Source organism: Salarias fasciatus, chromosome 8, assembly GCF_902148845.1.
Source record: "Salarias fasciatus chromosome 8, fSalaFa1.1, whole genome shotgun sequence".
Classification (NCBI taxonomy): domain Eukaryota; kingdom Metazoa; phylum Chordata; class Actinopteri; order Blenniiformes; family Blenniidae; genus Salarias; species Salarias fasciatus.
Window position 1 is genome coordinate 3,093,454 of NC_043752.1, and position 14,026 is coordinate 3,107,479.

At 47.4% G+C, this 14,026-nt stretch overlaps 1 protein-coding gene across 1 annotated transcript in view; it reads left to right on the forward strand.

Annotated features, from left to right (window-relative positions):
- LOC115393592 (corticotropin-releasing factor receptor 1-like) overlaps positions 1 to 14,026 on the forward strand; it is a 47,601-nt gene that overhangs the window by 29,431 nt on the left and 4,144 nt on the right. Inside the window, 4 exon segments of the mRNA XM_030098661.1 lie at positions 3,862 to 3,968; positions 10,660 to 10,780; positions 11,638 to 11,791; positions 13,794 to 13,854. Coding sequence (XP_029954521.1) covers positions 3,862 to 3,968; positions 10,660 to 10,780; positions 11,638 to 11,791; positions 13,794 to 13,854 — 443 coding nt within the window.

The following is a 14,026-nucleotide window of genomic DNA, read 5'->3' on the forward strand; positions in this document are numbered from 1 at the left end:
ACACACACACACACACACATACACACAGACTCCCATTTAAATTATGCGCTTAGTTTAAACAACCAACCAAGTCAATTCAATTCAATTCAATTCAGCTTTATTTATGAAGTGCCAATTACAACATAGTCATTTCTAGACACTTTTACAGAGAAAACCCAACAGATCCACATGAGAAAGCACAGGCGACTGTGGAAAGGAAAAACTCCCTTTTCACAGGAAGAAACCTGCAGAACCAGGCTCAGAGGTGGCGGCTTTCTGCTGCTCCGGTTGGGGTGAGGGGACAGAAAGAGAAGAGATAGGACAGACAGTTTCTTGTATCTACATACATTTCATATATAAACAGAGAGAACTGATTGCACCCATTAAGTCCAGGTTGTCTCATTAGATCAATGGATCGGCCGCGATCGATGTTCTGTATGCGATCCCTCAATTAGTCCACCTAAGAGACAGCCTCTTCGTCCAGGGTTTTGGTGTTCTGACTTAAAACCAGCTAACCCACCAACCAACTGACCAACCAGCAACCAATCAATCAACCAGATGATGATGATGATGATGATGAACATGATGATGAGATTAGTAGAAATCACTTAGAGCAGAAGCGTCAGAGCCATTGTCTGTTGGTGAAGGTTTGAGACCACAGTGGAGAATGAAGAGGAAAAACTACCTGAAGGTTTCAGCTCTTTATTTAAAGACTCCAGTTGAATCAAGCAGTGGATTTCATGGCCAGTCTTTGAAAACATCCAAAAAAACATTTCACTCTTCAAAAAAAAGAAAGTCTTCGGAACCGTTGGTATTTCTAAAAGTATTTTCAACATGAACTGGTCACAATAGACTTTTGTGTTTAACTGCTCTTCAGAATAAAAGTATCTGAGGAGACAAAATGTTGAAAGAATTGTTTAAGAATTTCGCTTAAAAAATAAAAATATTATGTTTTCAAATGATTTTTTTTTCTTTCCCCGAACACAGTAAGTGAGAGATTTAATGTTTACTCCGTTTCCGAATAAAAACGTGACGATCCATACAGAATACTTGATGCTGTTAATTATCGATCAGTGATGGTGAGGAGTTCAGTGAGAGTCGGTCCTGAGCTGACCTTGTTGTTGAGCATTCCAATAAACAAATTAATGTGAGACGTGTTTTGATGCGAGTCCGAGCATCATTAAAAAAAAAAAACAAAAAAACCACCCCATTAAAACGTGTTTATTCACAGAAACCTTCAAAGCATCATCAAGTGATCTGAAAGAGTTCACATGATCATTAATCCACAGTTGAACTGTGTCTGAGTGCAGGTGATCCTAAAGCCCGGCTGAGACGAGTTCAAAACAAAACAACACTTAGTGAAGTAAAAAGTCTGGACTGGATTAGAATTCTGCTCCACGCTCGAGAAAATGACCAGTGACTGAAGTTCACTCAACTTCCTGTGACCTTTCTGAGAGATCTGGATGTGGACTGATCGCATGAGAACATCTGGAAAAGAGCTTTCTTTAAAATCCGAAGGTCGAAGCACGGCGGCGGCAGCATCATGATTCCGGGCTTGATTTCCACTTCATGGAAGAGGATGAAATGTCTCGGTCTCAGTACGACAACCGCTTCCTGTTTTCTCGGTGACGTGTGACTGTATTTAGAGGTAACATAAGCGGCTTTTGAATGTGTGGATGACGGAGTTTTTTTCAGGATCTGATCACCTGTTTTTTTTTTCCTTCCTCTAATCAGTGAAAGAGAGTGAAAGTGGAGCAGTGGGCTGGAACCTCCATCAAGCAGCCTTTGTCATTAAGAACATGAAAAATGGAGCGCCGCGGCATTACTGCGGGATTGTCGCTGCACTTTTGGCGAAGTGTTCCCATTAGAGTGATGACGGGATGTGGGTCACGCTGCCGGCGACGGTGCAGCCGCGGCGCTAACAGCTTTAATATCATTATTTTATCAGCGTGGCAGTGCGGAGAGCGGCCTCGGACGCCGCGCAGCGCGGGAAGACGCTGCGGAGGAATGTGCTGCTGCTGCTGCACGACGCCGGCCCGACGGTTCACCCCACAAATCAGCTGATCGCCAGATTAGAGGCTCGGTTACACTTCCTGAGGATTCACGGGCAGCTGCAGAGCCGCGTGCTAACTGCTGAGATTAATGCTAATTAAAGCTAAACTGTCAACTGGAAAATCTAATTAAAGCTGAGCCAAGACGCTCCTGATGGCAGCATGAAACATTTCACACTGCGAGACCCAACTTCAGACTATGGAGCATCGCTTAACGGACGGCTCACCTGTGCAGGTGTTACCTGCCCTCCTGAAACCCTGCTGGGTTTCTTCTCTCAACACTTTCATCACTGAATCGCTGCAGAAACGCTGCAGAGGCTTCATCCGTCCGTCCAGTCCGGACTCAGAAAGCGACAACGACTTCAGCTGCCGTTCCAAAATGTAATGAATGGGCCAGATGACGCGTCCCCGTGTGGGCGGGGTGCGGATTAAAGACGCTCGCATTTAATCTGGGCGTAGACACCAGTAGGTTATGTAAATCCACTTACGGCTGCAGATTACCGTCGGCGGCGAGGAGGAAATCCGATCTCAGGATGTGATCACAATGCATATCGGAGTCACGGCCGGTGGTCTCAAACCCCCGTTTACAAGGCGACGTGTTCAAGCTCCCTGGAAAATCTGCTTCTCAGCAGGCCTCATGTGGAGCCTGCATATGTGTGTGTGTGTGTGTGGGATTCAGTTTTACAGCCTGTCAGTTTATAAAAACAAACGGTCTCTGCTTTCTTGGGAAAACAACACAAATACTTGTTAAAACATGAAATTTGAGCACAAAAACAAACAAGACCACCGCAAAGCAATAATGGAGGTGAGCTCTGCAGCTTCACACAATGTTCAGTGATCCTCGTACTGAAATCAATCAATTAGAGTCAGTGGGCTGCAGGTGATTCACACACTCTGGTGTTAACCCACCGTTAACCCATGTGGTTAAACAGCACTGAAAATATAAATGTACACTTAAGCTTTTAACAGAATTCTTTCAAAATAAAGGAGACAGAACGAATGCTGACCCCAGTGTTTAATTGTTTCAGTGTTTTTGCAACGACCGACCGTCCCTCCTGCTGCAGTCTTCTCTTTCCTTTCTCCTTTTCTTGTTGAATTCTGATTTATTTGCGATCACAACACGTTTGAACCTCCGACAAACACGTGGAGCTCTCTGCTGTGTTTTCATTTCTGCTTTTCAGGAGTTTATTCTCATACAAACAACGCCGAACTCTCTGAAGCCCTCATGTGAATCCTCTTGTTTGGAGAGATTTAGTGAAGCGGGTTCGGGTTGGAGGGGGAGGCGGCTCCCGGTGGCGGTTCTGGATCTCGCTGCTTCCTGTTTGATGATGTGTTTCAGCAACAATATTAAGTTTCCAGGTTTTATTTAGACATGCAAAGCTTCATCTGGTCAGTTCATATAAAAAATACGAATGAAGAATTAAGAGAAATGAGACATGCCTCAATGTTCTGTTGATTTCCCAGTAAAAAGTCATAAATATCTGAGAGCGTGAGCGAAGCAGCTCTCTGAGAGGTTAATGGATGTTTGCGTCTGGAGGAGGATGTGACGATTCAGACGTGTCTGAAGCAGATTTCCTCTGATTTGACTCCAGATCGGGATATTTATAGTTGTTTTTTCTCAGACGACGGCGTGCGACTCTACATTCATTCACCTCCAGTCTCGACTCTCCCGCTGCGGCCCGACGCCCACCGCCGGCCGCCGCCTCGGCGGGAGGCGGTCGGCGCTGTGAAAAAGCCCTCCTCAGACTTTTCTCCGTCTTTTGTCAAACAGAATAAAGTCTGTTTGTGTGGAGGAGTCAAAAAAACCCTCCTGTTCTCTGCTTCCTTTCAGAAAAAAGGGAAGATGCACTACCAGATCGCCGTGATCATCAACTTCCTGGGTCACTGCATCTCCATGCTGGCTCTGCTGGTGGCCTTCTTCCTCTTCCTGTGCTTGAGGTGAGTGTTTGTTCTCCGCCGCCGCCGCCGCCGCCGCCGGCCGGCCAATAATCCGGCCGACGTCCTGGATGTGACAGAAGCGTCGCTATTCTCCCGGGGTTCAAAGCGCCTCGCGTTCGGATTCAAAAACCATTTGGTCATGGAATGAAACCTTCCCTATCTCAATCCCGCAGATGTAAAGAGGTTTAGACACAAGCAAAAAGTGGGGCATCCCCCCTCCACCGCCCCCCCCCCCCCCCCCCCCCCTCCACCAGTGGGGATAATAGATCCATCTCGGGGGGGAAAAAGAGACGGAAATCCAAACCGTTTGGCCGAACGATCAGTGGAGGGAAGGTTCTGAAACAAAGCGGCGTGTTCCTGGAGGATTACAGGCTTCAGGTACAGAACGGAGACGAGGGGCAGCCGGGTCTCCATCCGGCGTCCGCTCGGTGACGCCAACCAGCTGAGGCGGTGTCAACATGTCCGCCGGTCGCCTAGCAACAGTGGCTTCAGTCCGCAGCACGGGGCATTTGATCAGCACAGTCACAGACATTTATACTGGAGAGATTTGATCCAGTTGAAAGCAAATACTGACGTCTGTTGAAGTGCAGTCCCATGACTGAACACTAGGGGGAGTGGAGGAGATGAACACACTGCAATAAAAGTCAAAAGTTACTCAGTTTACTCAGCTCTGTCAGTTTTCACCTGTTTAGTACGGACACACCGATGTGAAGATATGGAAAAGAGACGTGAATTAAAAGATCAATATCAACGCCGATACTGATATCGAAACATGAACTTGCGAACAAAATTATTTTGAGAAGAAGCCGGAAAGTACAAGAAAAGATTGCAAAGGAGGAAAAGTTACACAAAGTCGCCAAACATGCAGCAAAAATGAAAAAGAAAAAAACTTGAAGAATCTGAGAGACTAAATGTGACCAGAGATCCTCACAAGAATGAAAAATAATCATGAAATGACCACAAACAGAGAGAGACTCAGACGAGGCAGAAGTTTTTAGCCCAAAAGGTAGAAACGGATTTTTAAAGGCTGCGGAAAGATTCAGTTAAAGAATCCCAACATCCCGCTTTCTGATTTGAATTAAATAAGGAGGAAAAGAAAAACCCGACAGTCCACGCGAGCAGGCTGAATGAAGCCGTGCGTGAACCAGAGAAAGGTCTTCGCACCGTCCGCAGCCGGGGCAGCCATCGATCCTCCGGGACGCCCCGGGGAGCCGGAAAAGCGCGAAAGGGCACTGGAGGGATTTAGCAGGTGGGAAACGCTGCAGGACGGTGTTTATGCACAAACCGTGTTCCTAACAGGCCGCTGGGTGTGTGTGTGGTGTGTGTGTGTGTGTAGGCCGTCAAAAACTCACTTTATTCAATCTTTCATTCATGTATTCATTCTGTCTCGCCCGGAATTCCTCCAGCAGCCTCACATCCGTGCTGTTTGGTGGCGTTGAACCATGAGAGCAGCCGGAGACGAGCGCAGAGCTTCAGTTGGAGTTACAGGAAGTCACTTCCCCTCCTGACATTTCTAGTCTTCCATGCACCGGACATCGTGAGGAAGACGTTTCTTAGGCGCTTTTAGTGTGTTTTGTGCTTTGTGCCAGCCTCTGATGTTATAGAAGGTGTCTCACACGCACCTAATCAGGCCTCTGCTGGTAAAGAGGGGAATGTTTTTGAAGGATTTCATTACACGTCAAAGCTGACAGTTTCACTGCAGCAAGACGATAAACTGGAAAACTGAGCGTGACAGGAGCTCGCTCCATTTAAGGCAGCTTGTTTCTGCAGCGTAATGAGACAAAAGACATGAAAGAGGCCTGAAACGGTCCTGAAACAGACCTGAAATGGTCGACAAACCTTCAATATGGTCCTGCAACAATCCTGAAATTGAGTTTAATCTGTCCTGAATCGGGTCTGAATCTGTCCTGAATCTGCCCTGAATTGGCCCTGAATTGGCCTTGAATGGGTCCTGAACCAGCCCTAAATTAGTCCTGAATGGATCCTGAGTGAGTCCTGAATTGGCCCTTGTTCCCGTCCTAAATCAGTCCTGAATAGGTCCTGAATCGATTCTGAATCCATCCTGATTTGGCCCTGAATGGGTCCTGAATCTGTCCTGAATCGGGTCTGAATGGTTCCTGAATTGGCCCTGAATAGGCCCTAAATTGGTCCTGAGTCTGTCCTGAATCTGTCCTGAATTTGTCCTCAATTGGCCCTGAATCGGCCCTGAGTGGGTCCTGAGTGGGCCCTGAACCGGTCCTGAACCGGTTGTGTGCAGTGTTTATTTCCTGGAGCATCAGGCCAGCGGGGGAAGCGGAGGGAAAAGTTTATTTTTAGCCCCTGCCAACTGTAACTGACTCTGCAGCAACTTTCCAGGGTTTTCTGTCCTTTAAATCCTGAGCTGCTCGTCTCTGAGACTCAACCTGTCAGAACACTGAACACATTTCTATTCTGCTTTATGGCTTCCTCCGCCGGCCGTTCACTCGTTCTCACTCACATTAATCATCAGCGTCGGGGGGAACCTTGGTGGAACGTGCTCGAACCGTCATCTGCTGCAGGAAACGGGGCAGTTTGATCGTTTGTTTACCTCATTCTTCTTTTACTGCTTCGCTTCTCAGTTTGTAGGAGAGAAAATGTCAAGAGGCTCCAGTGATACGCAGAGTATTTCATTCAGTTAATAGTTTAATAGATGTGAGTTTTTCTTCACAAGCATGAGCTGTGTGTTGCTCAAGGACACTTCAGAAGTCAGGAATCAAACCCCTCAGTGAGACAGGAAGCCAAACTCCCTGCCGTTGTGTATAAATAGAAGGAGATCTTTGAGCTGTGGTTGTAGCTGTGTGATTCATCCCGAAGTGACCCAGAATGAGAATTCAGTCAAACTCTTCAATGTTTCATCAACTTTCTAAAAAAAAAAATGCAGCTTTTCTTAATGGACTGAGTTTTATTCAGTCTTTCTGTTGGAGACGCTCCTCCTGTGGAGATCTTCCTTCATCACACGGGAAAAGGCTGCGACTGAAAACAATAGGTCTGTTTGAGAAGAATCCGTCTGATCGGATTAGGCAGCGGAATCACGGTCCTCATCTCAGTCCTCATCCTCCAGGTCGGCCTTCGCCTCCTCGTCCCAGAAAAGTGCTGACAGCGAAAGTTCCCCCGCTGTGAGAACAAACGCCGACCACCCCTGCTCTTTGATTTCATCGAGCCGGCCGATCCATACCGTCTGCAGCCGCGCGGAGGCGGAGCCTCATTAATTATTGAAATCTTCTGCCCGTCATCGCCCGATCGCTTTCATGCCTCTCTGCCCTCCGGATCGGCGAGCCGGTGGCCATAGATCACCACGGCGACTCATCGGAAGCAGAGCGGCCGTGTCCGTGATGGATGGAGCTGCCTTTAAGCTGATGATGCAGCACTTTGAGAAAACAGAATCTGCTAATCCGACGGATTATCAGGGCTTCTATGAACCGAACAAGTAAAGCAGAAAATCAAACTTGAGCAAAGGAGAATTAAAACGAGACGACATGTGGACGTCGGGCTCGTTGGAGGGTCTGAAGACTCCCTGCTCACTGTTCAATCCAAATATGGTCATGGCCATGATGACTTCCTCTGAAACCATCCCTCACTTTATTTCTCTTTATTGCTGCTGCTGCTTCTCTTTATCAGAAGGTGTAATTTCAGCTAACATCCAGATTATAGAGCATCTTCCTCCCCTAACAGCCACATTATACAGCATGCTTAATCGTTATCATCATTACTTTTTTAATAATTGATTTTCTTTTTTTCCATTAACTTTAAAAGGACCTTCATAACTTTTTAAAGAAGTGACTCCAGGTATTAGACGGAGCCTCACAGAGCTGACAGCTCAGCTCATCTGTGACAGAAAGAATAAAAATCCACGTCCAGACGGCGCTCCATGCAGTGTTTCCAGATCGGCGGCGATCGGCTGCAGTTTTAATGAACCAGACTCGGTGTCACTCGGCGTTCTCTCCTCTCGTCCTCCAGCGAAGCTGACATTTATGTCCACTCGCTGTAATTTCACCGGACCGTTCAGCGGTGGAGCAACGGCGAGTGACGCCGGAGCAGTGCTCCTTCCAGTGAGAGGAATTTAAAGAAGCGTTATCTCGATACTGATCAATTCTGAACCATCTGACAAGTACAACTCATGGAAAAACTATCAAAGTTTGACTCGTAGTCCAGAGAATACGGTCAATGAAACTGAAAGGTTCATTTTAAAACTGTTTCCTCCAACAACTCAGTCGTGTGAACGCATCCAGCTCACATCGACGCATCAGCAGGCAGAAGACGGAGAATGAATGTTCTCCGGGTAAATGTGATTTGAATCGAGCGGCTTTGCTTGCCGTCGTTAAAAAACAACCTGATTAAAGTGCTAATGGCGTCTAATGAGGCGATCTCACAGGTGAGGGCGTGTGTGTGGACATCTGTCGAGGGAGAAACAACATTTTGCATTGGTAAAAGACAGCAGGTTAATGTTTAATCTGATGGGGGGGTTCGCACCCTGAAAGTTACACCGAGCACAGCCGCGCAGGCAGGAGTTATTTTCAGCTTCCTCCTGGTGTTCCCATTTCTCTTCGCCCCGTCTGGTGTCTGACAGTCTGAGAAAGTTCAGCCTTCGCCGGGCGGCTCGGCGGTCCGCCGGCGGCGGCTCGGCCCGCTGGGAGTTGGGCTCATATTTTCTTTTTAACTGGACTGACCTCTGTCTGTGCTGTTTAACAGCTCAACTGTTTCCTGTGTTCATCTGAGGTGAACGCTCTCTGTGAGAACTGAAGGTCATTATGTAGGTCTGTGAGAGACCTCCAGTCGCATCGGGCGGGGGGGGGGGGGGGGGGGGGGGGGGGTTACGGCTGGAAAAGACATGTGAGAGTCACGGAGGGGCCTTTTCCTGGGGGTGGTGACAGGTTGTGCTGCTGGTAGAAACCTGACAATCAACCTTCTCTCAGGGCTTTCTGATATTCTGGCTTCCTGGAAGCCCCGCCCCCTTCTCTGGGTTCTCCTGGAAGCCCCGCCCCCCTCTTCGGGTTCTCCTCATGGACGGAGGATGCGTCTCCACGCTCTCTGGCGGAGTGGGAGGAAATGATCCGCCTGGTTCTGGGACAACCGGATTCACCGGCGCTTTCTGTCGCCGCAGGCGCCTTTTCTTCAACTCCCATGTCGTCTTATAATTACACCAAAGCAGCTTTTCGACAGCTTTAACTACACACACACACACACACACACACACACACACACACACACGCCTGTGATGTGTGTGTGTCTGCATACTCAGCATTTGTATTAACCCTTCACCTGACAAATGATTTTTTCAAAGCAGATCAATAAAAAATCTCATTGAAAACATAATCCGCAGGGTCCGACCCTAAATACATACCTCCTTTGTTTTTCTGTTGGTTTATAATTTACTTCTCCTTTTATTATCATTTTTACCTTAAAATGATGAAGCCAACTGGAGCTCAGGAGTGATTTCAGGCCAGCTTTGATGGAAGCCTGTCGTGTGTTCTTGGACTGTTGTGGCCGTTTGTTTGAATGAGCCGCGGTTAGCAGATGCTAGCGGACGCTAGCGGACGTCGGCACGCGGCCGGCGGCTCCTGCATCCGAAACTGGAACAGGAGCAAACCGCCGTCAGCTGGTGACGAACGGAGCCGGCCGTCACCGCGATGACCGAGGCCGCGTTTCTATTTCTGCTCTTTTTAATTGTGTCCCGGGGTCCATTTGTTTGCAGTTTGAGGACAAACACAAACAGCGAGCAAACGGCGGGACGAGACGTTGCTTCGCATTGTGTCAGAGAGGCTTCATGCTGAGGAGGCTTCTGCTTTAATTATTCATTCATCCTGCTTCAGTTTCAGGCTTTTTAATCTGAGATTACATTCAGAGGAGCGACTGCAGCTTGAAAATACTCTGTGAACTGAAGGAAATTCTAGTGAAATACAGTCTGGTTTTTGATTTTTATGCACAAAAATACTGAATTGATTACAGTTAATTCTTTGAAAAATAAGTGGACTCAGTAATCTACCTGAGGAAACGGTGTTGTTTACCTTCAGTCAGCTCTGGATCAACAACCAGAGAGACAGACTGATAGATAGATAGAAGGAAAACACCATGAACTCTAACCCAGAAGAATAAACATTCAGATGAGTACATTTGAATCGGGATACACAGTGACGGAAATAAATGCAAAGAAAAGCAGAGAAAAGAAATACTAATGATACGGAGAAAACTGGCAGGAAAAAAAAAATTGCGATTATTAAAATGGGATTTACAATGGGAAAACAATAAAAATAAACTGAAACAGTAGGAATAAAAAAGAACAAATAAACAAAAAAATGAAGAATAAGGGGAATAACCAATTATTTTGGTAAATGTTCAGGAATTAATTCAGTAAATGAAAGTGTGAATCTGTGAGAAAAAAGCGTATCTTGCTGACATTCCTCTGCTCCCTGGATCGATGGTTTCTGTGCTGAGCTGCCGTGAAGCAGCTGAGCTGCAGAGTTTCTGATCATCTGTGTTGTGGAGGAAAGCCGATGTTACTAAATATGGACTCAAGCCTTAAACTGTTGGAACGCGGTGGAACTCAGCGGGAGAGGATCTTTAATTCAGACATTTCCTGCCAGTTTCTCCTGCATCTCTTATCTTCCATCAGTATGACGTCTGGAGCTCAGCGGGAGAGTAAACCTCCGATTTCATCTGCTGTGTTCCTGCTTAGGAGCATCCGCTGCCTGAGGAACATCATCCACTGGAACCTGATCACCGCCTTCATCCTGAGGAACGCCACCTGGTTTATTGTGCAGATGACCATGAGCCCCGAGGTGCACGAGAGCAACGTGGTACGAATTCCTGCTGCTTATCTTATCTGGTGTGTTCCCTGTTATCTGATCTGAGCAGGTGAGGAGAGATGTTGGCCGTAGTTCAATACAGAGTCTTGAGTTTAGACGGGCAGAGTTTCAGGGAGCGGCGGTGTGGACGGCTGAGCTTGATGAAAGATATTCCTGTTCAGGTTATATTCATAAAACACAATAATTCCACACAGCTTTGAACAAATGAATGGAAGACACATGATTTTAGCTGCAGCTGTACAGCAGCTCTGCAGCAGCTCGAGAGTAGCTGTACAGATCTATAGTAGCTTTACAGCAGCTCTAAAGGAGCTCTGTAGTGGCTTTATAGCAGCTCTACGGCAACTCTATAACAGCTTTAAATCAGCTCTACAGCAGCTCTATAGTAGCTCTATAGCAGCTCTGCAGGAGCTCTATAGTAGCTCTGTGGCAGCTCATAGCAGCTGTACAGCAGCTCTATAGTAGCTTTGTAGCAGCTCTATATCAGCTTTATAGCAATTCTGTAGAAGCTCTATGACAGTTCTACAACAGCTTTAAAGTGACTGTACAGCAGGTCTAAAGCAGTTCTATAGTAGCTTTAAAGCAGCTCTATAGCAACTCTATAGCAGCTCTATGGCAGCTCTATAGCAGCTCTACAGCAGGTCTAAAGCAGCTCCATAGTACCTCTATAGCTGCTCTACAGCAGCTCTATAGTAGCTCTAAAGCAGCTCTACAGCAACTGTATAGCATCTTAAAATCATCTCTATAGCAGCTCTACAGCAGCTCTATCGTAGCTCTACAGCAGCTCTACAGCGGCACTACAGACCTCCAGTAACTGAACAAAAGGACTGACTCCTCCTCTCCTCCTGCAGGTCTGGTGTCGCCTGGTCACCGCCTCCTTCAACTATTTCCACTCCACTAACTTCTTCTGGATGTTCGGGGAGGGCTGCTACCTCCACACTGCCATCGTGCTCACCTACTCCACCGACAAGCTGCGCAAGTGGATGTTCATCTGCATCGGCTGGTGTACGTATGCTCCGTCTGCGTCCCGACCGCGAAGTCCAGCCAGCGTGAGGAGATGTTCCTCACGCTGGAAAATAAGTGAAATGAAGTGCTTCAGCCTGACCTTAATACAGACCCTGAACCTCATGTTGGCGGTCGATCCACTCCCACGTCACCGCAGCATTAGGAGGGAATGCAGAGTGTCCCCACCAGCATTAGAAATGAATCAGCAGAGGCAGAGATATTAACCCCCGAGTGGAGGAAATCCCCCACAATCCCTCCTGGCAAAAGGCTTAAAGCCCCAGAACCCAACGAGTGCAGTGAAACGTGGAGAGAGCCACAAAGTCTGCTTCCACTTCTGATTTAAATCTGCAGAACAGAGGAATTCAGTGAAACGTCAGAATCTGTGGACTTTATGAGAAGGTATTTAGACTTTGCGGTGAGTCCATATGTACGTTTCTTCAGCCCAGCTCCTTCCAGGAAGTTGTGTGTCTTCTTGGCCGTCACTTTGAGTGAATCGAATGTGAGAAGATGTGAATGGAGGTCAGGAGGATTTCACCGGGCCGCTGACTTGACGGAGGATTCAGGATCCGCTGTGGCAGCTGGGAAACGTTTGGCTGCGGACTTCAGCAACACTGTCAGACTGAGATTAGCTGTATTGTGCCAGCTGGATTACTCTCCCCGGGGCAGCGGCGACGACGAGGGCGACGCGGGAAAAAGAAATAAGATCACATTTTCTGCTTGGCTTCGACTCCTCAAGAGCACAAATAGTCAGCGAGGTGCGAAAACAAGAAGGAAAATGACAGATTTCAAGTGAATGTGGGGCAGCCGGAGGAGATTCAACTTCATCCAATGACAGCTCGTCTGCTAACGAGGCGGAAAGGTTCCGCTGGGCGGCTGAAGACGATCCGCCGCTCCTCCTCCCGGTGTCGCTCAGACGCTCAGTGACGGTTTGTCTGCTTCATTAAACCTCTGTAGGTCAGGAGATCAGCCGCTTTTCATCAGAGGCGATCAAGCCCATTGATTTTCTGGATCCGGGTTTCTCTGAGTCACCGAAGCCTTCCGGTTCATTTAAGTTAGAGACGTCGCGAATTACTGCATTACCCCCATCAAAACTGAGCTCTATAGGAACGTTGAAACTCGCTAGCATGGCTGAAACTGAAACTCAACTTTGCTGCTGGAAGTGGATCAACTCCTGCATGTAAACGGAGGAATCGGACTGGAACTCCACCCAGTGATTCAGACGATGGTTCAAATCCTGACCTGGAGGTTTAATGGCGTTCACAGACTGGAGCTCAGACAGAAGAAGCAGAAGCAGAAGTTAAATTGTCCTGGTTTCAGCGTGCCAGCTTGTTATTAACAGTTCAGTGGTGTGAGAGGTCAGAGGTCAACTGGAAATGGACCAGTACTGACAAGATGAACGAGCTTTGATCACCAGTTCTGGACAGTGAATAGATTTCATTCCTTTGCCTGTAAATCAGAACAAAGACAAACATCCAGTTAAAACAGACGCCCTTGACTTGACTGTGACTGTAAATTTAGATTCATCTGAGTCCTTCAACTCGATTCAGTGAACCAGTTCAGCTGAATCATCTCAGTCCATTAGCTCCGTTAATTGAATCGATTCAGCCGAATCATGAACGCTCCCTGTGAATGTATTCCGCTGAATCATCTCCTCTCTCTGGTTATTTGGCAGCAGCCTGAGGATTTCAGGAATTGGGTTAATGAAACCATCTGATTCAAGATTCCCAGACTGAGGCTGAAGATTTGAATCTCTAACCCGGGTGACTCATTAGCTCGTCCCTGATTCTCCCAGCGACGCCCGGACGGCGGCTCGTCTCGGCCTGCTTCTCCGGATCCTCTCCGGATCGCTGCACAGCGGCAGAAATGGCTTGTGACAGGTTTTGGCAGGCTGGAGAGACGGAGACACGGATTCCATATTCAGCAGGAAATCCCCAGAGTGACGGATCGTCATGTGAGCAGCAGAGCAAGCCGTCACTTTGTCTCCTCTCTTCTCTCCCGACAGGTATACCCTTCCCCATAATTGTGGCGTGGGCCATCGGGAAGCTGTACTACGACAACGAGAAGTGAGTTCCGCCTTGACTTTCACATTCTTTAAAGATATTTAAGACTGCCGCTGCAGAAAAAAATGGACTAGGGCAAATTTTCCAAACTGTGCTGCATTAAGAGAATGAAAGCCTATAAATAGCCGGCTGTAATAACACTCCCATCGTATGATTACCCTTAATGACACCGTCG